The sequence below is a fragment of the Papaver somniferum genome, unplaced genomic scaffold, assembly GCF_003573695.1.
Source record: "Papaver somniferum cultivar HN1 unplaced genomic scaffold, ASM357369v1 unplaced-scaffold_152, whole genome shotgun sequence".
Taxonomy (NCBI): Eukaryota; Viridiplantae; Streptophyta; class Magnoliopsida; order Ranunculales; family Papaveraceae; genus Papaver; species Papaver somniferum.
In genome coordinates this window covers 653,017-677,440 of record NW_020624598.1, presented here as the reverse complement: position 1 = coordinate 677,440, position 24,424 = coordinate 653,017, and the positions used below count along the sequence as shown (strand labels likewise).

General features: G+C 36.0%; 1 protein-coding gene across 1 annotated transcript; it reads left to right on the top strand.

Moving 5' to 3' along the window:
* Positions 1 to 10,619: 10,619 nt before the first annotated feature.
* LOC113336283 lies at positions 10,620 to 13,927 on the top strand. The gene is made up of 4 exons (XM_026582235.1): positions 10,620 to 10,735; positions 12,793 to 12,954; positions 13,250 to 13,303; positions 13,430 to 13,927. Exons 1-4 carry the CDS (start codon positions 10,691 to 10,693, stop codon positions 13,475 to 13,477), a joined length of 309 nt encoding a protein of 102 aa, XP_026438020.1. The 5' UTR covers positions 10,620 to 10,690; the 3' UTR covers positions 13,478 to 13,927.
* Positions 13,928 to 24,424: the final 10,497 nt, after the last annotated feature.

The window sequence follows — 24,424 nt, the reverse complement described above, 5'->3', positions numbered from 1 at the left end:
CTTCTTCAAATCTCTCCTTCTCTTTCCACCACTTCTGCTACGAGCACCACCATATCTATCGCCGCCATCGCCACCGTTACCCCCAATACCAGCACCATCTTCTCCAATATTAGATATTTCAGATTCAAAAAAATTATGTCACTACCATCGTCTTTTTCTCCGGCAGAGAACTTTCTCTCTTTTTATTAAGATGAATATTTGATTCAGATTTTGGAGTTCGAGAGAGATTAAGGTTTTAATTATGCATTTTATTTTTCTGTATTAGTTTCTGGTGGTGGTAGTGATGGTGACGGTGATTGAATTTATAAATCTAGGGTTAGGGATTTGAGCTACTGGTGGTGGTGGTGGTGTGGTAACTAGTTATGATTTTGATTTTTGTTGGATACTTTGAACATGGTTATTAGTTTTATTAAAGGTTCGATTGCTTAATACAGCATCGTCGATTTTGATTGCTCGATCTAAGAAGTGACTAACATTATTATGGTGTTTTTAAACTTGATTCAACCATGCACTTGAGGTAATCACTCCATCTCTCAAACTTTCATTTCCAATTTCAATTTTGGGTCTGGTTGAGAGACTGCAATTGATGTTTCTTAAGCTTAAAAATCCTAATTGAATTTATTCTCAAGAACTGCTCCTAATTAAAAGGTGGTGGTTTTGGTTGGAATGATAAAATTGGTGATGGAAAGCCTGAAATGTTGGTTATGGTGGGGTTAAAATGGTTCCGGTTGTTGTTGTTGTGGTGGTGGAGATGTGTGATTGTTGGTGGTGGTGGTGGTGAGGTTTGAATGATAAATTAGTTATGAAAATAGTGGTGGATGGTGGTTCTGGCTGTAGTTGTGGAAATTGGGTGTGAATTATTGGTGGTTTGGGAGATGGTGGTTGTGTGGTTTCTTCAGGATATGAAAGAAAATAGGTATACATTCTGGTTGTATGTTCATAATTTCTTCCATTGTTTTGTTTTAGTCTTGTGTGTTCATATCTTGCTGCAATTGCCAAAATGATGCATATTTCACTTTGTTTGGATTGCTTAGTTGCAATGATGTTTCGGCCGTGAAGCACTTTTATTGTAATCTCTAAACAATGTTTGGTGTGCTGCTTTAGGTGAGTAAATTATTCCAGATCTTAGTTGTTGGTGTTTCTTAGTACTTCATTTTCTTGTTGAGTTTTCTATATAAACATGAATTTTCACATCACATGCATTTCTCACTGCCATTTACGGAGTGCACCAGCCAACTTTAAGGATTCCACACCAAATATTTGTGTATGAACAATAGAAATTGACCTTAGTTTAGGGAGTCAACAACCAATGTTTGTGTATCAACAATAGAAATGGTATTCAACAACCAATATTTGTGTATCAACAATAGAAATTGATCTTAGTGTAAGGAGTCAACAACAAATATTTGTGTATCAACAATAGAAATTGACCTTAGTTTAGGGAGCCAACAACCAATGTTTGTGTATCAACAATAGAAAAATGGAATCAACAACCAATATTTGTGTATCAATAATAGAAATTGATCTTAATGTAAGGAGTCAACAACAAATATTTGTGTATCAACAATAGAAATTGACCTTAGTTTAGGGAGTCAACAACCAATGTTTGTGTATCAACAATAGAAAAATGGAATCAACAACCGATATTTGTGTATCAACAACAGAAATTGATCTTAGTGTAAGGAGTCAACAACAAATATTTGTGTATCAACAATAGAAATTGACCTTAGTTTAGGGAGTCAACAATCAATGTTTGTGTATCAACAATAGAAAAATGGAATCAACAACCAAATTTGACAAATATTTTTGAACTTTTGATTTTTTGGATCAACTTCAGTTGTTGACACCTAATATTGATGGGGGCGGCGGAGGCGGTGGCGGAGACAACAATGATGGTGGTGTGTGGCGGCGGTGGAGTATTATTGGTGGTTGTATTTAGTAAGTGGTGGTGGTGGCGGAGTGGTGGTGGTGGTGGAGTGGTGGTGGTGGCGGTGTTGTTGGTGGTGGTGAAATGGTGCTGCTGGTGGATGTGAAATAATAGAAAAAACTTTTTTTTAATGGATAAGATTTTTAAATGGAAAATAATATTGTAAGTGAGGGTATTAAAGAAATCTATTTTTAATGGATAAGGTATTTAAATGATAAGGGTATTTATATTGTTGTATAAGGGTGTATTTATTGGGTGTCAAAACTAAGGGTATTTAATAAATTTACCCAAAAAAGATCCAGCAACATGGAAACAAAAAATCAACAACAAATAACATCATTATTTATCTAACAACATCACGGCCAATAATAAGAAATATGAATGTCGTCTAATCAAATTAGTGCATTTGACAAACTATTCATTTATCAAATGTTTGTTTCTCCAGTAACCCGCAGAATTTATTTTATTAAGAAAGAATTATTTATGCAGGTTTTTCGTGGGCTGATTGGAGTTTCATGGATCAATTTGGAGTTATTTTTGAAAAAAGTATACACCGCTTGAGTTCAACGACGCTATGTTTGTTCCTCAACTGCTATATTGACTAAAAAGAAATCCTCTATTACAACTGTTATCTGAAAAGATTAATAAAAGAAAAATAAAATCTTAAGATCTTAAATATATCTTCGAAGAAGATCTAATACTTAATACTGCACCATACTTATTTTGGAGCGAACGGGCTATTGAAAGACAAAAAGTATACACCGCTTGAGTTCAACGACTTTGGACTAATAACATAGAAACTCTTTTGCACGAAACAAAATAGTTTTGATAATATATCGACTATAAAAAAATATTCATAATTAGGTGTTTCTCCTTAAGAAATTTACTAAAAAAATAAAATAATTGTGGATTTGAAGGTAAAACTTTTATTACTTAAATTTGACTACTTCTGAATATTCATATTCGAACTTATCTTGCAATGTTCAATCAAAAGGGGAAAACGATTTGTTATTTTTTGAGGGAAAGTGAAAAGTCGTCCGTACGGAGAATCCTCGACTAAGCAAATTCCCTAAACTTTTAACAGGTGCACTGCATGAGAGTACTTTGAGTTCTAGAGATCAATCTGTATGACTTCGGCCTAAACCAAGACAATGGTCGTTCCGGAGTCAATTCGGTCACAAAGAGAGATGATGTTCGATATGTAGGAGGGAACCTGATAATTGTGTGAGATCAATGATGATTGAAGGATTGTTAATGTGCTGAAGACTTCTGTATGTTCGATGAACCATCAGTGAATTCTGATCAGATTGATTGAGTTCTCTTCAGTAATGTTCGAATGATTTTTTAAATTGAGTTAAGTTCAGATGTCCAATCATAGGTTGATAAACATATTTATATTGCAGAAGTAGTTAACATGTGGATCTTCAGTAAGTGTGACGGTTTCAAAAGGAGTGGGAGAATGGGGAAGTGGGAAATCATGGTTGAACCAGACCAAAACTCTTTCAATTGCTAGCACGACTTACTCATATTTTTCATCGTAGATGTACTGTTACATCGTAGGCCACCAGAACAAAACCCTATTGAATATTCCCCCATATGACATGATTGATGTCTCATGTATGTGGAGTCTTCAAGGTAGACATGTATTTGACTGGTCAATTGTTGACTTGGCTAGATTGTGAGTCTAAGCTTTGATGAGTCGAGCATAATTGTCGAATGTGATATGCTTTGTGACTCATGTTGTGATGAATTGAGCATAAAATGTTGCTGGGAAAGCAATAATGCATGGTCGTCGAGTATGATGAATTGTGACATATCATTATGCCAGCTGAGGCAGCAATGATACTCGGATGATTTGGATTGACGAACGTCGGTCTAATGAGATTTCTCGATCATGGACCTATTCTGATATGTTTGAGTATTTGACAGGAAATTAGATATTGCTGAGTTACTGTAGAATACTCATTCCTGATTTACAGTTATTGATTGATCTTACTCGACAAAGGAGTTTACTTGTTTAAACAGAAGAGCCTTTTTCACAAACTCAACATATCTTTTGTTAATGATTAATAGAGTAGTTACCAAATTGTTTTTGTTAGAGCATTGCCCGGTCGAACTCGCATGCGTTGCTATCTCAAGCATGTTTGTCAATGTTAGTGATCAAAACTATATGTCTTGATTTCTAGTATACTTATGACTAAGTCTCGGTCTAGGATAGTTAGGAATAGTTGAGCTCTAGACTCCATGGCGATTATCTTACGAAGACGAAGAACTACTCAAGGACCCAGTGGAACTTCATCCGACCAAAAGGTATGTGGAGACTTAAACTCATTTGTCACTCAAAAGTCTATCTACTCTATATCCTACTCTTGAGACAAAAGTCGTATAAGTATGATAGTTTTCATACATACACATTTGCTATTTCGAGCCGAGTTTACTCGCCTATCTTTTTCTCGAAATATATGTTGGTAAGCTTTTTATTTAACCATTTTCATCCTTACCCTTGACGAAAGTCATGATGACGTTTCAATCTTGAAAATAGCTTTGATGACGATAGTCGATTCTTTATGTCTAACGACTAATGTAACATTATAGAAGAATGTTTCAATGATTGAAATGTAGAGTTGAGATTATGTAACCAACTATGGATATAAACATATATAGTGTGTTTGCACATTAGTGTATAAATCCATGTACCGAAAACCAAGTGTGTGCATATGTGTGCATACGGTATTGGTGAAGGAGACGGGTTAGGTACGCGTACCTGTACGCGCACTGGCAGAACTTTTCTTCCCGGAAAATTCTGCTGAGTTTGGAGTTTACGAACTCATAAACCAGTCACCTTAGGTACGCGTACCCGTACGCGTACTGGCGGAATTTTTCTACCCGAAAAATTCTACTGAGTTTGGAAAGCAAAAGCCAACTCAAATCTGGTAACTAAGGTACGCATACCCATACGCGTACCCAAGCTGGTTATTTCTCAAATCGGTAGTTTCATGAACTTAAACAATAAATCAATAAGGAATGCAATCTTTGCAAACCGTGGTTATATTGTTCATGAATTGATTCAAGTGAATCAAACCGATTTTGTTTCAATTGTGTATATGTATAAAGATCTAAGAAATTGAACAACTATTGGACCAGTTCTTATAAGTCATTTGAACTAGTTATGAGAAAGATGAATACGGTTAATATGAAAGTGCTCATATGGCTAACCATTGGTTAACTATTTGTTAACCAACTAAGTGTACACGTTTAGGTACGGTTACTCAAGCCTAAATGAATACATTTCATTTGTGTGTGACAAGCTAAGTTTCGATCTAACGGTTGAAAGATATTAGCTTGGATAAATCAGGTTTTTCATCTAACGGTGAATATTGAATGCTTTGTTACCAAGGTAACTTGGATTGCAAACCCTGATTTGAAAACTACATAAAGGAGACATCTAGCAATTAGAAAAACTAATCCCCACACCTCATGTGTGATACTAGTTGGTTTTGTTAGAGTCGATTCTCCTTTAACCGTAGGTTTCTTCTCGACACCCTGTCGGTTAATGACTTGAAGACTTCATTGGGATTGTGAAGCCAGACGAAACTACTTCTCTTGTAGTTGAGCGATCTGATCTTGCCATTTTCTATCGTACGATTTCAATTGTAAGATGGGCTTGAGATTATATCTAAGATAGGGCAAGATAAAAAGAAATCACAAACATCTTCGTCTCATCGTTTGTGATTCCGCAATATCTAGTTTCGCTACCATATGATTTAGATTACTGTGAGGTGATTGATAATTCTAGGTTGTTTTTCGAGAATATAAGTCCGGGTTATCGGTTGGTTCTTGTTCACCTTGATTTTATCAAAAGTCGGAACAAAACTTATAGGTTTATCTGTGGGAGACAGATTTATCTATTATCATAGACTTTTATGTGTTATACAGATTTGTTTATTAAAGTCTTCGACTTTGGGTCGTAGAAACTCTTGGTTGTGGGTGAGATCAGCTAAGGGAATCAAGTGCGTCGTATCATGCTGGGATCAGAAACCTAAGGAGCGCAAATGTACCTTGAATCAGTGTGATATTGATTAGGGTTCAACTACAGTCCAGACCGAAGTTAGTTTGTAGTAGGCTAGTGTCTGTAGCGGCTTAATACAGTGTGGTGTTCAATCTGGACTAGGTCCCGGGGTTTTTCTACATTTGCGGTTTCCTCGTTAACAAAATTTCTGGTGTGTTATTTCTATTCCGTGTTATATTTTGTTATATAATTGAAATATCACAGGTTGTGCGTTAAGATCAATCAATTAGAATATCCAACCTTTGGTTGTTGATTTAAATTTATTGACACTTTGATATTGGTCTTTGGTACCATCCAAGTTTATCTCTCTAGTATTTGATAAAGACTCGCAGACTTCCATTTGCTTGAGTATAGATCAAATCGAGAGATTGAGATATTAACTCTTTGATATACTTTTATCTAAATTGAGTCAGACTGTCTAGTTGATTCTCTAGAAAGTATATTGGAGTTAGTCCATACAGATTGCTAATCGAAATATTGGGTGAGGTTGTTAGACCCTCTCTTTTTCAATTTTGTTCCTTTGCTATTTGGAAGACGATCAAAATGAGTTGAGTGCTGAAATCTTTACATCGTTAAAGCAACTAAAGATAGTGATTTCTATCTTGGGATTCACGTGCATTAGACAGACGATTATAGGCGCAGGGATACTAAGGGAACTAAGTAGTTTATGGGTAGATTACTTGATCGGAATTATACGAAGTTGGATTTTTGCTTTGTATAGCATCTACTGAGAGTATTCAAAACTGGACTAGGTCTTAGAGTTTTTCTGCATTTTCGGTTTCCTCGTTAACAAAATTTTGTTGTGTCATTTACTTTTACTTTCCGTAATTGTAATTGTCTTTATCATAGTTAAAAGTAAATACACTTGTACGTTAATCCAAATCACTGGATCATGATTTTATAGTAAATCAGTTTGGAAGTATAACTATTATAAAGTGAGTATCTTGTTGTCGTATTGTCTCGACTTTGTACGCAGACGATAACACAAAGTATCAGACTTATAGGTTGAAACGAAAAAATTGTGGTGTATTTAGGTACCCTCGCCATTTCAAGAATGTTCATAGATAGACAGATCTCTTTTAATTCTATCAATGAGACTTTTGTATTTCTCATTCTAAGGATTTCCTTATCAGTGCGTCCATAAGAAGAAATTACATGATTTTTTGGAAACCATTTTTGAATGATTTTCTTGGCAGAAAGTGTCTCATCATTTCTTCTGGAATTTTTCCACAGGTAACATACCTTCATGTGAAGCAAAGTTGTTTCGACATGAGTGAGGTGGAACCTTTTTCCAGAAATGATCAGTAACTCTTTTGTTTAAACAATTTGAGTTGACATTGTCGATCTGGGCCATGATATGTCTTTCTACTGAGGAGTGATTGTGGGGATGTAGAATGTTCTAGAATCTTTTATAGATAGAACGTCTTGTATCTTAAGTCATGTAATCTTGCGTTGCAAGTCTTTAGTTATTTTATGAGTCTTAATAACTACATGCCTCTATTGTACGTATCAAATACATTGAAATTAATAGAATTCAGTTCTAAACCCTCTTATCTCTTCTCTAAACCTAAAATCAACTTGGTATCATCCTTGTTCGATTCCCCATGTCTTCCGCATCTTCAACAATTTCTTCTATTATCAATTGTTATCAGTCTATGATGGCTTGTGTATCAAGGGGTTGGGGATGTTGAGATATACCAATACCGATTAGAAATATTAGTTATCTTATGAGTGAGTTTGTATTTCCTTATTTATTATTTTCTTAGGATTCAATCTAGGTTCTCTATATAAATTCATAGTTTGTTCTAGGGTTTATTCATGCAAATCAATCAATACAATCAATATTATTTAGTGTTATGCTTATTTGGTGGCTAATCCCTAATTCAAAGGATTTTGGTGGCTGATCGCACATGGAACAGTAAAGCTTCATAGGGTCTTTATGTCCAGGTGCAGATAGTCCGCATCTTCACAGACATGTATATTTCATCAAGCCTCTTTCCAAGACAGTGCCCAGATCATTACGCCTTTCGTGCGGGTCGGAACTTACCCGAAAAGGAATTTCGCAACCTTAGGACCGTTATAGTTATGGCCGCCGTTCACCAGGGCTTCGGTCGCCGGCTTACCTGTCATCAGGTCACCAACTTCCTTAACCTTCTGGCACTGGGCATGCATTATCCCCCATACATGGTCTTACGACTTTGCGGACACCTGTTTTTTTTTGTTGGGTAAACAGTCGCTCGGGCGTGGTCACTGCGACCCCCTTTGTGAGGAGGCAACCCTTATCTCGAAGTTACGTGGCTATTTTGCCGAGTTTCTTAAAGAGAGTTGTCTCGCACCCCTAGGTATTATTTACATACCCACCTGTGTCGGTTTCGGGTACATGTACCCTTTTGTTAAGGGTCGTTCGACCTTTTCCTAGGAGTATGGCATGAGTTACTTCAGCGTCGTAGCGCCTAGTAATCGGACATTGGCTCGAGGAATTTTCTCTACCCCTTCTAACCCTAAGGTTACCTTGCGTCCTTGAACCGATAACCATATTTTGACTAACCTACCCTCCTCCATCCCTCGGGACCAACAAGGGGTAGTACAAGAATATTCACATGTTTTCCATCGACTACGCCTTTCGACCAATAGGCCATGATCTGTCATTCTTCACTGTCAACCTTGATGAAACGAATTACTCTCTTTGGAATGCTCATTTCTTACCCTATCGTCAGGTTTATGATCTTGATGGATTTGTTAACGATGAAAACCTTTGTCCTCCAGCTACTCTTGAAAATACTTCAAATCCTAATCCTACATATGCACCTTGGGTGAAACATGACAGAATCCTTCTCTGTTGGATTTTCTCTTCTCTAACTCTTGTTGTTCTACAGAAAGTTCACTGGCACACTACTTCACATGCAGTTTGGTCTTCCCTTGAATCCTTGTTTGCTTCCAAATATGATGTGCATGTTCATCATCTACAATGTGAACTTCGTGCTTTGAAGAAAGGGTGTAATACCCCGATATTCGACAGTGGTTAGCCGGATGGAATATAGGTAATGGTTTGTCCTTTCCTAACACTGAGGCTTTTTTAGCAAAATTGGCTCCAGAGTTGGCAGAAAACTCTGCAGTTAAGCGTGCTCGGGCGGTAGCCATCCTGGTATCTTCTTTATTGTTTGGTATCAAGTGTTTTTGCTTAACGAAATTCGGTGCAATTGTGGTACATACTTATAATGATTAGATTTGTTTCAGTTGCTTCCGCTTGAGAAAAACAATGATAAGTCAATTCCTTTTGGTTTGTATATATCTATGGTTTTTGGGTTAACAAAAATTACGGGATCATTTGTTTAGTCCATATAATTCCGAATAAGAGAAACTAAGTTAATTTCGATCTTAGTTAGACTTATCAATTGGAGGATTCAGTTATTCAAGTCTAATGGAATGCCTTGACAAGAAAAAACTAGTTAACTAACCTAGTGTTTGTCTTGTTTAAAGGGAAAGGTTAAGTTATTTTCTGGAATAATTAGATCCTGATGAGAAAATATAGTTAATTCTGATTTCTATTTTGGTCTTGTCGAAATAAGCGATTGTACATACGCAATCAATTCGACAAAAGAATTAAGTGTCTTAGTCGATTTGTCGGACTAAAGGGAAAATTGCTTCGGGAAATTATTTCCTTGGTAACATATTGAAACTAAATTACTATTGGAGTTTCGGTTTTAATATTGGTTATCTAAAATGGCATGTGAAACCTTTGTGCTTAACTCTTATAGGTTGTACAAGTCTTATAGATTTGTAAGATCCATTCGGTTTGTCCTTTGCTCGAACCTTTGTCATATGACAAAAATGGGGAGAAATATATGGAATAAACAAGTGATATTTGATCATTAGGAAAGGACATTTGTGCTTAAACGTTATATCTAACGAAAGAGTAAAGCATAGACTAAGGAGGAGAAACATATCATAATGTTGTGTAGTATTTCTCACTACAAAAGGGGAATAACAAAGATGTTCGGATTGAATATTTACCTAGCTTTCCTTTAAGGGGATTTAAAGCTTTTGTTATTCAAATGTCAACAACAACAATTTATTTATTGAATATATATTAATTTCTTAATTTTGAGATTTTTTTAAAATTTAAATAAATCGACACACCAAATATGATAAATTAATTTTTTTCAAAGTTAAAGTTATTATTCATAAACACGCCCAACACGTTCTAAAAGATTCAACAATTATTAATAAAAACTAATGTTTTTTAAAAAATAGACCATATTAAATGTTCGAATTAAACATCAGTTGACTGTACACTTAATACCAGTTACTAAGATTTTCCAGTACTAAATTGTATTTAATGAATTCATTATACAGTTGGCCTATATAAAGGGTTTCATTCTACCAACACTGATGCATAATTTGACATGAATATTCAAATTAAACATCATGAGTTGATTGCGCATTTAATATGAATTACTAAGATTCTCCAGCAATAAATTGTATTTAATGAATTTAGTGACCTACAATTGGTGTATATAAAAGATTTCATTCTACTAAGACATATACATAATTTGGCATGAATGATGAGTCCTAAGAGTTTTATCAACCTGATAACAGTGTTAGTACTTCTAAATCTTAGCATAGAGCATTACCATGGAGCAGAAGGAAAGAATAATAAACTAGTAACGAAGGAAGAAGAAATCAAGCTGGACATGAGACTTAAAATTCTGAATAAAGCTCCAATAAAATCTATCAAGGTATGAAATATTTTTATAAATTAAGAAAAATACTAGACGAGTTTTATATATTTTCATAGCTTTACTTTTGTATCCTTATTCAATTATGTTATGAACTCTAGTTTAACGAAATGTCAATGCTTAGTCTAGTAAAAATTTAAGTAAGCAAAATAATATGAATAAAATATGTTCTTGATGCTTTATATGTATCTGAATATATTTTAAAATAAGAATGATTTTTCTGCTAACCGTGCAATTAGCACTCTCCCCTTCGGCCTGTGACAACATGTATGACCTATACTTCCAAATAAATTCACCATCCCTCGATTTAGAAATTATATTGATTCGATCAATGGTTGAAATTATATTTCATAAAATAGCTAAAGGGGATGTTCAAAAGAGCTAGCCAAATATCAAGCTTTCTTTTTTAATCTTCGTAATCCATGGCCTAGATTTTATGCAACGTCTCTTATAGGTTCCTAAGAACCCTTGCTTGATCACCAGGAAATCTTTTTTGTCTCTTGCCATGAAAAACAATCCAAAACTTCCCAAATACAAATATTATATACTAATTGAATTATTTTGTAAGAAGATCTTTAGAGATAATAGAGTTGAATGCTCTAAATCTATATGTTTTAAAAAGAAATAAATTTCTTTTTCTTTGAGAATGATGGGTATCATAAATAGTCACGAAGGCCACGTACATAAAAAAATATATGTATTTAAGAAACACCATTTAAGGAGAGCCATTTAAGGAGAGTTTTTTGCGTAGCACATTCTATATTTTGTATTATTTGTTAATAGTGATTCTATTTCCTTTTCCGAACAAGAACAATATTTTCTCCTGATTTCAATAATTATTTGTGTTTTTCTCTTCTGGTTGTGTTAAATAATTACAGACGAAACTTAGCGACATATATGACTGCATAAACATCTATAAACAACCGGCTTTTGATCATCCGTTGCTTAAAAATCACAAAATTCAAGTAACTTTATTTATTTTATTCTAAATAAAATCTTTTACGTTTTTGAAGGGGGAAAAAGACGTGACCTTTCCATGCTATTTTCTTTTAATGCACTTTTTTTTATCCAATGGACCATAGTAAGATTTCTCAGCTAGGTAAGGTCCATCAAAGAAAGTATTTAATGAAGATAATAACATTAGATTATTTTATATTTATATCCTTTACTTTTCCATGAATATTCTTACTTACTGTTTGATCATCAGTCATTATAGAGTTTAGAATCATCAAATTACATTTTGAAGATTACATCTTCTGAGGATAGCCGTGTTCACAACATATTTTATTTATGTTTGTTTAAAAATAAATTTTATTTTTATATAATTTTTTTGAAACAAAAAATACAGAGTAGTTGTAGTTTTTCCCTGAAATCCAACAAGAGAACAAAAAATTTTTAGAAAATCTTCTCTCATTTATTACCATGTATATTTTTTGATATTAAAAGAAAACAATAAGTATATATCAGCTTTTTTATTAAAAATAATACTATTTTCAAATCTATGTCTCCGAAAAATTAAGAGGACATATTATTTGTCGGTGTTTCTAGTTGTTAAGACGAGCAGTGAGGTAATTTTTATATCTTGATGTATTCTTGTACTATTTATATGTGTTCACTTAGATGAAACCAAGTGTGATTCGAGAAGAACGAATTGATAAACCTGTAGCTAATACGGTTTCAAATGTCGAGCGTAATAAAATTGAAGGGTGCCCATCAGAAACTGTTCCAATCCGAAGAACTTCAAAGGAAGAATTGATAAACGTAAAATATCTCAACAATTGGATAAAGCCTCAACATGTAAATTTTAGTTATTTATATGTCCTTTATTAGTTTAAGATCATGCCATGGTTCAAATGAGCATTTGGAAAAATCACATATATATATTGGTACCATATAATATTATACATTGTCATTTTAATAAATATTTATATAAAATTTAAATTGCCCTCACCGAATGGAAACGTTTAATGAAAGATTATATATTACTTTATAAAAATACAAGTCCTTTAATGTTTATAATTCCTAATTAAGACAATTCACTTTTTCTTTTTTTTTAGTATGTGTCAGCTGAAACTTTTGCCGAGAAAGCGTGCTATGGAGGTAAAGCTTCAATCACAGATGTAAATTCAAGAGTAGACCTGGACCAGTTTATCACTGCTCAAATTTGGATACAAAATGGTCCAACTGAAGAATTGAATAGCATAGAATTTGGATGGGCCGTAAGTCATCTTCAAAAATTTCTATAAATATTATACCTTTATTCATTTATTAAAACTACTATAGTTTGATATGACAATCTAATCATTTAAAGCAGGTTAATAATGTTAGCCTTGATTATTTTTATGTTGCTAAATAATATTAACAATGTTAGTCTTGAAATAATTTCTATGTTGCTGAATAATATTTCTTTTAAGAACATAATTAGATTTTTTTTTATTTACCTATAAAAATAATTACTTTTAGTCATTTTAGATTGTTATATTTTTACTTAACTAACATTGTTAAGAATTTCAGGTATACCCTCAGTTATTTGGTGACAATCTTACTCGAGTTTTTGGTTTGTGGACGGTTCGTAATTAGTCCTTTTTATTTTAGTATTAAATTTTATTGAAGCAACAAATGATTCCAAGTAGCTATTTTTAGAAAGAAAAAATTATTTGTACATTAATATTCGTTTTTATAATTATTGTGCAGGCTGATGGATTTAAAAATACAGGATACTATAACATGCTTTGCCCATGATTTGTGCAAGTCCACTCTGAGTACATTTTTGGAGAATATATTAAAGCGGAACCCTATGGCGAGAAACCCACTTGGTTTGATTTTTCAGTGTATCAGGACCTAGAAAGTGGCAACTGGTGGTTTGTTAATGGCTTTGAAAACACAGAGATCGGATACTGGCCGAAAGAGATCTTTACCCATTTAGCAAATAATCCATCTACAATTAGATTTGGAGGGGTTGCTGGAGGAGATCCTGGTAAGACCACTCCGCCTATGGGACATGGATATTTACCAGATTATAATAATAAATATACATGCACTATTCAAGAAATGAAGATCGTCAATGATCAGGAAAATTTCGTGGATTTTGATACATCAAATGTGCAACTAAAGAATGATACAAAAACTAGTTGTTATGATCTTATTTTTATCAGGAAAGAGGTTTATCGTGGGATAACAATGTTTTTTGGAGGACCGGGTGGCGACTGTCCTTAGTCGTGATCAGTTATAACTAAATGTGATATTTTCTAATAAAAATGTATTTTTTTGTTTTTAAATTTTGTTCCATTTGGCTAAGTTATTTACATATATATTTCGCATTTTATCAAAAAAATTATAAGGTACGTTGGATGCTCAAACATATATAGCCACTCTGAAAGTTAAAAGATGATGTTTATCTTATAATATTGTTAATGTATGTGTTTAACGTTCTAATTTAATCATTTAGACGACAAGTTATTGGGTGTGTACCAATTTGGAGTAAATTCAATTAGAGAACATTAATTGTTTATACTATTGTTTGTACCCTAATATTTCACATTAAGAATGGGCTTACTTGGGCTTAATATGTTCCTCTTATTAGCCAAGTATGGCTAACTAGGCCTTACAAACACCTTACATAGAAGCCCATGTGCATAAATCCAAATCAAGCTAATAAGGGCCTCATCACCACTGCCATGTCAGCACGACGCGTCAGCAAGTGACATGCCACGTCAGAACGACACGTCAACTATGATGTGCCACATCACCACAGTAAATTCACCAGAGAGTGCCATGTCAGCAGCGATGAGCCACGTCAGCAAAAAGTACAGTCAGCAGTCTGTTGTATGATGTCGTCATCATCGCGTCATAATGTCGTTAGAAGTCATGACGCCGTCAACAAACTAGCCAATTCGGTTCATCTCTTTCAACACCGTCGTGACGCCGTTAACAAGCCGTTAACTGCATCAGCATGACGTCATCAACCCGTCAAGGTTACCTTTTCCGGCTCCGTCATCTTCTCCGGCGACGATTTGAACCAGTCTGGCGGCCTACCCGACGATCAACCTGACGGTCATTGTCGGCGACTGTAATCGGCCGACCAGTTAGCAATGTTTCAGTGAGTCGCGATTCATTGTACTTACATAGCCCCAGATTTGCACATCCCATTCTCTTGTTTTGTCGGATATTTGCACCCCACCGAGCCAAGCCATGTTGGCTCAGTCAGTTGAGCTTACCAGCCTTCATATATATATTTGAATCATATTTCAAGTTGTTCAAAGCAATGATTACATGATCGCTTACAAGAATATCAAAAACACTAAATTAAAAATAACCAAAAACCATATACAAATGACGATATCAATTACAAGTACATTGTGAAATGGCGATGGTACCAAGTACGCCACAATGTTTTTGATATCCACCTATTCAAGGCACACCTTGTGTGATTTAATATAGACATGAACTGTCAAGAGGATGACAACTACAAAATGTACACTTGTTATATAGTGTAAGTTCGAAACCGGACCAAACTATGGGATCAAACTAAGTGTTTGCATACAAGTGTATTTAATTTAAGGGAACATTATTTAAATGCCCCTCAAAATCTACCTCTTGAAATATACCCTTATTCAATTTTTAAAAATACCCCTATCTTCTAAAAAGTGAAAGCAACTAGTACAAGTTTCTTCCAAAAGTGGAGGCAACTAGCACAAGTTTTTTCCAGAAGTGGATGAAACTTTATACAAATTGCTTCCAAAAGCTGGAATCAATTTTCTCAAGTTGACTCCAAAAAAATTATTTTTTACCCCTTGGGGGTATTTGTGCAACGTCAACCAAAATGGAGGGTATTTATAATATTCCCACTTAATTTAATTGTAAATACAAATTAATATAATGATAAAATAAAGTAAATCACACGACATACAAGATTTTGTTAACGAGGAAACTACAAATGCAGAAAAACCTTTGGACCCAGTCTAGTTTTGAATACTCTCAGAATTAAGCTGTTACACAATGAGTATAACCAACTTCGTATAGTTGAGACCTAATAACACTACACGAAATCAGGGAATTTGTAACGTGGAAAAAATGTTAGTATTTATTTATTATAACGTCAAAATAACGTTGGAAATGTGATGTTATTACTAGTGTTACAACATTTTTTCAACGGTTTATTTCATTATAATAAAAGTTTATTAAATAACAGTTTCATTCGTTGGAATAAATAACCAACAAATATATAATCAGCAAAAGATTAATCTGATGTCATTTTGTTATAACGGATAGTCGTTATTGCACATATCGTAACAATTACCGTGTAACAATTCGGTGTAACAGTTACTGTAACAACGACTTTGTGTGTAACGGTTGATTATTGCCACCTGTCCTTCCTTGTAACAGTTACATCAGCGATATAAATTGTTATTTAGTTGAGAGTTATTTAACGTTTGGTACCCGGCAAATGTCCAACACTTAAATTTGGTACCCAACATTTGAAATATTAAGGGCTGGTACCTTGACCTGTCGTTGACTGCTAAGTCAAGACGTTGGCCTAACTTAATGTTAACTTTTAATTATTAGTAGAAATTAATTACTTAACGACGTTAACTCGCCGTTCACACGTGATTTTAATAAATCGTGTAACCCTAGTCATTTTAATCTGACGGCTACAACTTGATTGATCCAACGGTTACAAACTGATCTTGAATATTAGAGTTGTTATAATCGTTTAGGGATTTCGTCGAACACCTTCTGCGTGCGCGACTTTCTGCTGTTGAAGAGATGATCTTGTTGCTACATATTTATCCCTTTCTAAAACTCAATCAAAATCACTTTGTTAACTCATTCTCTACATAAAAGAAAATGAGAGAAAATTCATGTTTCGGTTCTTAATTTGCCTTACTTTTTCTATTTAGCTAGCACTAGCAGGGAGTTTACCCAAATTCAAGTGCTATGATAACTGAATACATCTGCAGCTGGATTTTCAACAAACTCTTTAATGTGTTCTAAATGATGGGGGCATTCAGATTGTATAAATACAAAACTGTTTGGGCAAAAAATGATCTTCACCACAAACAATATCAATTGATGTTGATGCTCCATATTCTCCTCCTGAAGATTGCAAAAGAAAACTCTCCGACGCTCAAGTTAGCATAAAGTTTTTCGCAGGAGTTTTTAGGTTTTGACCGCATACCTTTGTTTGGATTTTTGTTATCCTTTTATAAGTTAAAAGAGTCTCTAGATAAGGCTCTTATGCGACATTTGCGCTCATGTTACTTATCCAAACTTCTCGAATCTTCCATAGGGTTCAGAGATAAGTTCGCACATGAGATATTGACCAAAAATGGGCTGCAGTTGGCTGGAAACTTGAACAGGTGGTCTGGCCCTTGCCCGTTGTAATTTACACAGGGTACACACATCGCCCCCTCTTAACCCTTAATATTTGAAGGGGTTAAGAAATCTGAAGGTGTGATTTAGTCTTCACCATTAGTTATGTAGTTGAGCACCATGTCGCCCCCATTTACAGCTGTAGGTGGCTTGGAGTATGGTGTGTACTCATCACACTCACGCTCTCTTGCCTCCAAAGCTTTTAGTTAATGCAAATACATGTACCACTAAATCCAGTGCAATGGAATAAATCAATCAAGGGACTCAAATTCAAGATGGTTATCGAGATGGGTTATATGTTAGGAGTCAATGGACGCAGATTTGTGCGTACGTGCCAGTGCCTGTATATAAGTTTCCGCACCTGTGCATCTCTTTGAGACCTTCCATAGAAAATCCAATGACCATATATCTTAGAAACAAGGAATTCATAAAAACAAAAAGGATGGGAAAGAAGATTTTGAAAGAGATGTGAGTAAGATGAATTCTTCCGCAATTGATGGTGCTTGTAGGCTGACACGACAAGGACGATGACCCACCGGATTACGGAGTGACTCTTTTAAGGTGAAGTCCCTGGATATCCTTTATCTGCAGTACGTTCGATGTTGACTCAAATTTGAATAGTTTAGCCATAATCAGAGAAGTCCTAAATTCCAATACATACCTAATTTTCTCCCCCACTAGCAGTTATCTAATGAAGTAAATGGGTAGGATATGGTCTGACTTCTCAATATAGTAATCTAGACGGATACTGTTATGGTTGATTGATGCCGAAAGCGAAGGTGAAGGTTCTGCAGCTGTAGGTATATAACCACCCTCATATATAGAAAAGATGTCACCAACATCATGGTGTAGCCTGTTCTCAATGAACTGTTAGGTCTATCATTGAACCAAACAATATTATTATTTAGCTAATAGACGCCAAAAAAGGTATATGCAGCTAATGAAATAGTAAAAATGGGAAATTCACAGAGATTAAATAATTACAAATTGAGAAGCTAACATGACAGAGGCAGTCCCCTGGGAATTTGAGTTGCAAGTGTATAGTTAAATTAACATATGCGACCACGTCAAGAGCTACAGGTCAGGTAAGAGTGACTATTTGCAAGTTGATTTGACGGAAGCCAAAGTACAGTTTCCCCTGGTAGGAGATGGTTATTGCTGGATCCGTCATATTGAGTACTAAATGAATACTCATTCTTAAAGCCAATAACAGTTCATGAAACTTTGAGAATCGAAAGAAATCATTATTGACTTTGTTAAATATCCGTACAAAGACATGAACCAAGATTACTGGGTATCATATGCTTATGTATACGAAGACATGTGTATTAAAAATACATAGACCAAAAGGATGCGCAAACCAGTATCGCCATGAATCGAGTTTAGACGCGATGGAGGAGAAGATTAAGACGTCTGTTTTTTGATCTTCAACTGATCAGGCATGACTTTCTGAAGGTACGGGAACAGATGTCCCCTTAGTCGGCGCCAAAGATGTTTGGGCAAAAAATGATCTTCACCACAAACAATCTCAATTGATGTTGATGCTCCATCTTCTCCTCCTGAAGACTGGAATGGGGATACCTGCAAAAGAAAACTCTCCGAAGCTCAAGTTAGCATAGAGTTTTTCACATGAGTTTTTAGGGTTTGACCACATACCTTTATTTGGATTTTTTTTTATCCTTTTATAAGTTAAAAGAGTCTCTAGATAAGACTCTTATGCGACATTTGCGCTCATGTTACTTATCCAAACTTATCGAATCTTCCATAGGGTTCAGAGATAAGTTCGGACATGAGATATTGACCAAAAATGGGCTGCAGTTGGCTGGCAACTTGAATAGGTGGTCTGGCTCTTGCCCGTTGTAATTTACACAGGGTACACACAAAAACCTTTTATTTTCATTGGTCGACAGTAGAAATCAATCGCTTCTTCACATATGTTCACCAAATTCTTATCTCGAATATAAATATATAATTCCTCCACAAACATATCCATCGCCAATATACAATTTTATTTTTGTGATTACCAAGGTTCAATTCCTTACCTTCCTCGACCTAAAGAGCTTGATGTGAGTAACAATGTTTATCTTCATTATGATTTAACTAAGTTATTCGGAAATCTCAATCGATAAATATTCTTCACTACAAGAAAACTTGGAATTAGTGACTAGTTTCTTACCAATTGCAGTCGGTGGAACTCTCAAGCGACAACTTTTGGTAACCAAAAACAGCTCCAGCTGGTAGATATCTCTAACAACCAGTTTTCCAGCAACGACAGTTAGTTGAACTCTTCAGTAACGCTGACTTAACAACCAAAATATCATATCTGTTGTTACTATCCTCCATACACCATGGTTAGGTAACCAAAACGTACCATAGAAGGTATAAATTTTTTGTCACTCGTCTTAGCCACCAGACAACCCTGTTGGTAGACACCTAACCTAACCATCAGATTTCCGGCATTGCTAGTATATTTCGACAACTATTGTCTGGCAACGAAAAAGTATAATAGAAGCAATATATTTCTAGCAAGTGTAGTTAGCCGCCAAAATTATATGTCTGAGGACACCTTTACCTACTGTAAAAGTAAATACATGGCTATTAAACATTGATTTGAATAACCAACGAAATTGAATGAGGTTGATAAAACCAACGATATCAAGTGAGATTAAACATAGCCTAGAATCTATATTCATATAAATCAAGATAAATTTACGTTTTTTGTCGGAATGATATGTTATTTAAACAATTATCGAATTCATCTTTCTAATTCGTTCTTATATATATTCGAACTTTTGTATACTTGAAGGTCGATAAAAATATTCTTAGTTATTCTTATTTATATACTAATATTCTTTGGCTTTTTAGCTTATCAAAGGTTGGTGAATAAAATGAATGCACCAGTTCGTTTTAGCATCAAAAGAACCAAACATGTTTTTCACACACTTCTCTTAATCCATATGATTCCCGAACGGATTTTCAATTGCCCAAAATTTTGGTTGATCCACACGACCATCATTACCCACCATTCAAAATTCTATACGACGTGGTTTGATCGATGGTTTGCCATGGGGCAGTTACGCACTACATTTTGACTTGGAGGTTTGTATCTATTGTTTACGGTAAAACAAAGCTATATATCATTTTGATTTAGCGATCCTTATACATGGCACTAAAAAATATTGGGTATACTCTGATATTTTCATAGGATGATTTTACCAAGTAATCTAATTTTAGAATTGAATCGATCTTATGAAATACGCCTAAGCATTTATATACCAAGTGTTGTCATATTGCTTCAAGTGCATTTTAGAATTCATTAATTATAGATTCGATTTTTCATTTGTCTGATTAATTCTGATTAGTGACCTCTTCCACTAAGCTAGAATCTTCTTAAGAACCCTAGATCAACAGATTCTTGTCATTTCTTCCTGAATGATTTCTTCTTCATCGAGACATTGTACTTACATATTTTTGTCGTGTTATCTTAATGAACTTTTACCCTAAGTCAAATCTATGCTGGAACACGAAATCTACCATCATTATATTTCAAAACTTTGTCTAGTCGAAAGTTGGAGACAGTCATCGTATAAATTTTTCATTTTTCCAATTCATTCTTGGATATTAAGGATTGTTTTCCAACTCAAAATTGTTGGTAAGGAGGTGAAAAATGAAGGGTTGGCGCTCAATAACTAAGGGGTCTTTTCACTAACAGCAAGACACGAACAACAAAAGGGGTAATAGTTCCTACCTTTTGTAATATATACATATATATTTCGGAAATGGTATGGTTTGAGCCATTTTGCACGTAGAATTTGATAAATAGAATGGTTGTATGTTTCTATTGTAGGTTGATGTTGGCTAAGATAAAGCGAAAGCTGGTTTCAGCACTTAGTGATGTTGGAGCCCATTGTCATGAATTCCATTGTCCACCAGATTCTTAACATGGATAAAAGTAGAAAGCTGCATCTTCTTAAGGATTAACAGGGGGACTGTTTCACAGATGTCAACAGTAACTTGCACGAGTCCCTGGAATCCATCGCAAGGGGCGTCGGATTGTCATGACCAGTCCAACCGAGAAGATGAAGCCGCTACAAAATGGTCCTATAGTACGTATATAATTCTACTTCATGTATGTTTTATCTTTTATTTTTCACCATATTTGTTGAGATATCTCGAAAGTCGCTAGTAGTGCTATCTACTTCATGCATTGTGTTCTGGCTAGTTTCTGGAGCTTTTGGATATTGGTGTCCAGTACCTGTAGACCTTTTCCTTGTACCCCTGTAATGTAGCAGCTTTTGAACTGCTGTTTACCATGTCCTCCTTTGGTTATAGTTGACTCCATCTGGTAGGGATGTGTAACACTAACATAGTTCAATTAGTGTAGTTTCATTTGTCGCTGCTGTTATATGTCATTCATTTGCTACAGAATGTTGATATTAAAGTGATCAAGAATTATTATGTTGAAACTTGGAATCATCTGTTGATATTTAAACTATTCCAGTCTCTCTAGGCCCCAGAAGCAGTTCTTATCTATTGATATCCGCTTACAGCCATAGGGATGTCATTTCATTTGTTGGTTTAAAGTATTTACATGAGTCATTGACTTTGACATTTGTAGGTACCGATTTTTGATACCAAAATTGGTGTCTACATGAACTTATTTGGGTGAAATTGCATTAGATTTGATCCTGAATTTTTAATTCATTAATGTTCACCTGGTCAATGATGTTTAACCAGTGGTGCAATGTTGTGCGTGTATCAATTTTAATGATGCATGGATACAGAAATATGTACATAGGTTCTATCTTTAAAAATACTCAAATTGTTTTGCATGTGGCCCTGGTGATTTTGCATTTTTCAGAAGCATTTTTATGATAACTATAAAAATTGTATGATCTGTTGTAACTATACTTCATTACTTCGGATTACAGGCTCATAAGATCAGCCATCAAATGGATGTTGAAGGTCTAAAGATCAAAAAGTTCATGCTTGAAGTCCCTTGGTTCAAAAGCTGAAAGTGTCGAATTGATGTGGCTGCTGATCAATTGCTTTCTCATTTGGGTGGCCATTTCTGAAACATCCATAAGGTGCAGGTGCAAGGTTAACCTGCTCAATACTTGTGTAAATTCTTTGTAATGTATCATTGTTCAAATATGTTCAAATATCTGAATAAAAGTGTTTGTGGGTGAAAATGGTTTCTGCTGTTTTCGGTAATTTGGTGTGTGTGGATGAGAAATGAGTCTCAACCCAAAACAATGTACTGCACGGGAGTACTTTTGATTCGAGAGATCAATCTGTACAATCTTGGCCTAAACCAAGAAATGGCCGTTCCAGGCTTGGTTCGGTTAAAAAATGAAGGAGAAGGGTTGGTCTTAGGTAGGGAAGCGAAGAAAGTATTGAGACCAGAATAGTTGATTCTGGAAGTGGGGGTGTTTCGTGACTTGTATTAGAAAGTTGAACTGGCTAGGTGAATGAAAAATTATCAGATAATTTCTGGATGTTGTATTGTTCTCCTGACCCAAAACTTGTTGTCTGGTGGAAATAGGTGAGACCAATTTATACAAGTCGCAATAAAACGTACCCTGGTCTCGTAGAAGCGGAAACATTTGAGTAATGGAAGAAAGGAATAACGGGTAACGCTTGGAATTGATGTTTCCATAATGAAGGATACGTTTTCACCATTACTTGTTGCCATTACTAACCGCCCCGCTTTATGACACTTTCTTGTAACGGGCGTATTACACGCCGCACGCTGTAAACCGCCAGACCAATACCCTGATGAGTATCCCCCAGTTTGTGACATGTTTTGATGTCTCGAGAGTTTTCGTGGAAAACATGTAGCACTTTGCTACGTGTGGCAAGTTAAAATTGAGAGGCTTGCCATAGGTAAATAACATATGTGATGCTAGGCTCGTTTTGTCTAGTAGTTGTGGCATGGTGGCATGCCAGTGGCCGTGACATAGCGACGTGCTAGTAGCTGTGGCATGGTAGCATGCCAGTGGACGTGGCATAGCAACATGCCAGTGGCCGTGGCATAGCGACGTGCTAGTAGCCGTGGCATATTGGCCGTGGCATAGCAACGTGGTAGTAGCTGTGGCATGGTGGCATGCCAGTGGACGTGGAATAGCGACGTGCTAGTAACTGTGGCATGCCAGTGGTCGTGGCATAACGACGTGCTAGTAGTTGTGGCATGGTGTATTCCAGTGGCCATGGCATAGCGACGTGCTAGTGGCTGTGGCATGGTGGCATGCCAGTGGCCGTGGCATAGCGACGTGCTAGTAGATGTGGCATGGTGGCATGCAAGTGGCCGTGGCATAGAGACGTGCTAGTAGCTGTGGCATGGTGGCATGCCAGTGGCCGTGGCATAGAGACGTGCTAGTAGCTGTGGCATGGTGGCATGCCAGTGGTCATGGCATAGCGACGTGCTAGTAGTTGTGGCATGGTGGCGTGCTAGTAGTTGTGGCATTGTGGCATGCCAGTGGTCGTGGCATAGCGACGTTCTAGTAGTCGTGGCATGATGGTCTGCAAGTGGCCGTGGTATTGTAAGTGGCGCCTGACATGGCCATAGCCACTGGATTTAGGCGGCTGGTCGCTAAAAGTTGCCACAAGTCTGTCAGTTTGGTGGCTAACTTGGAAGGCTGAGATTTCATCTCAGGAGGAAGGGTAGCCGTTGATTATGGCTACCTTCTGTCGTCGCCCAACAACCTTGTCTAAATTAGGGTTTGGGCATGCCGAAACCCTAATTAGCGCCCCTTACTAAAATCGTTGTAGAATTCTCATACGAGCTTGGATTTTAATGGTCCACCCTTCCATTCTGATCGGAAAAGAATTTCATATCTCCCTCGAGGGAATATTTAGGTTTTGAGCTCGTTTAGGAGGTGAAAACAACCCGATAGTAAAACTCAGAAGAATTCAGGAGGGATGCTGCGGGCCCGAGGTGGCATAGTTTATGCCACGATTAGGAAGCCACCAGAGCATGGACGCGCCTAGGGTTCAGGATAGCCAAATTGAAGTCCTTTGTGAAGCTGGTCACACACGAACTGTGGGCTGGCAAGTTTTGGCATGATGTCGCGGTAGGTGGCGCGTTTGGCATGCGTGTTTTGCATGTGCACCTGGTATGCGCGTCTGGCATGTTTTGGCAGGTTTGGCAAGCCATTAGCATGTGGGCACGGCAGGGCGCGTTTGGCCTTTAATGTACGGTGGCAAGTTTAGAGCAACTTGATTGGCCACGAAAAGGGGGCCGACAAACATGAGGCGCGACCACACTTCTGGTAAGAGTGTGGCGGCTTTAGAGCAACCTGATTTGGTCGATGGGAA

What these genes read in the sequence shown, in the direction of transcription:
- LOC113336283 (XM_026582235.1), top strand. Translation starts at nt 10,691, where the DNA reads ATGAGACTTAAAATTCTGAATAAAGCTCCAATAAAATCTATCAAG. An exon ending in CTCCAATAAAATCTATCAAG is followed by an intron (nt 10,736 to 12,792) that starts GTATGAAATATT and finishes CTTTTTTTTTAG; the next exon opens with TATGTGTCAGCTGAAACTTT. An exon ending in GCATAGAATTTGGATGGGCC is followed by an intron (nt 12,955 to 13,249) that starts GTAAGTCATCTT and finishes TAAGAATTTCAG; the next exon opens with GTATACCCTCAGTTATTTGG.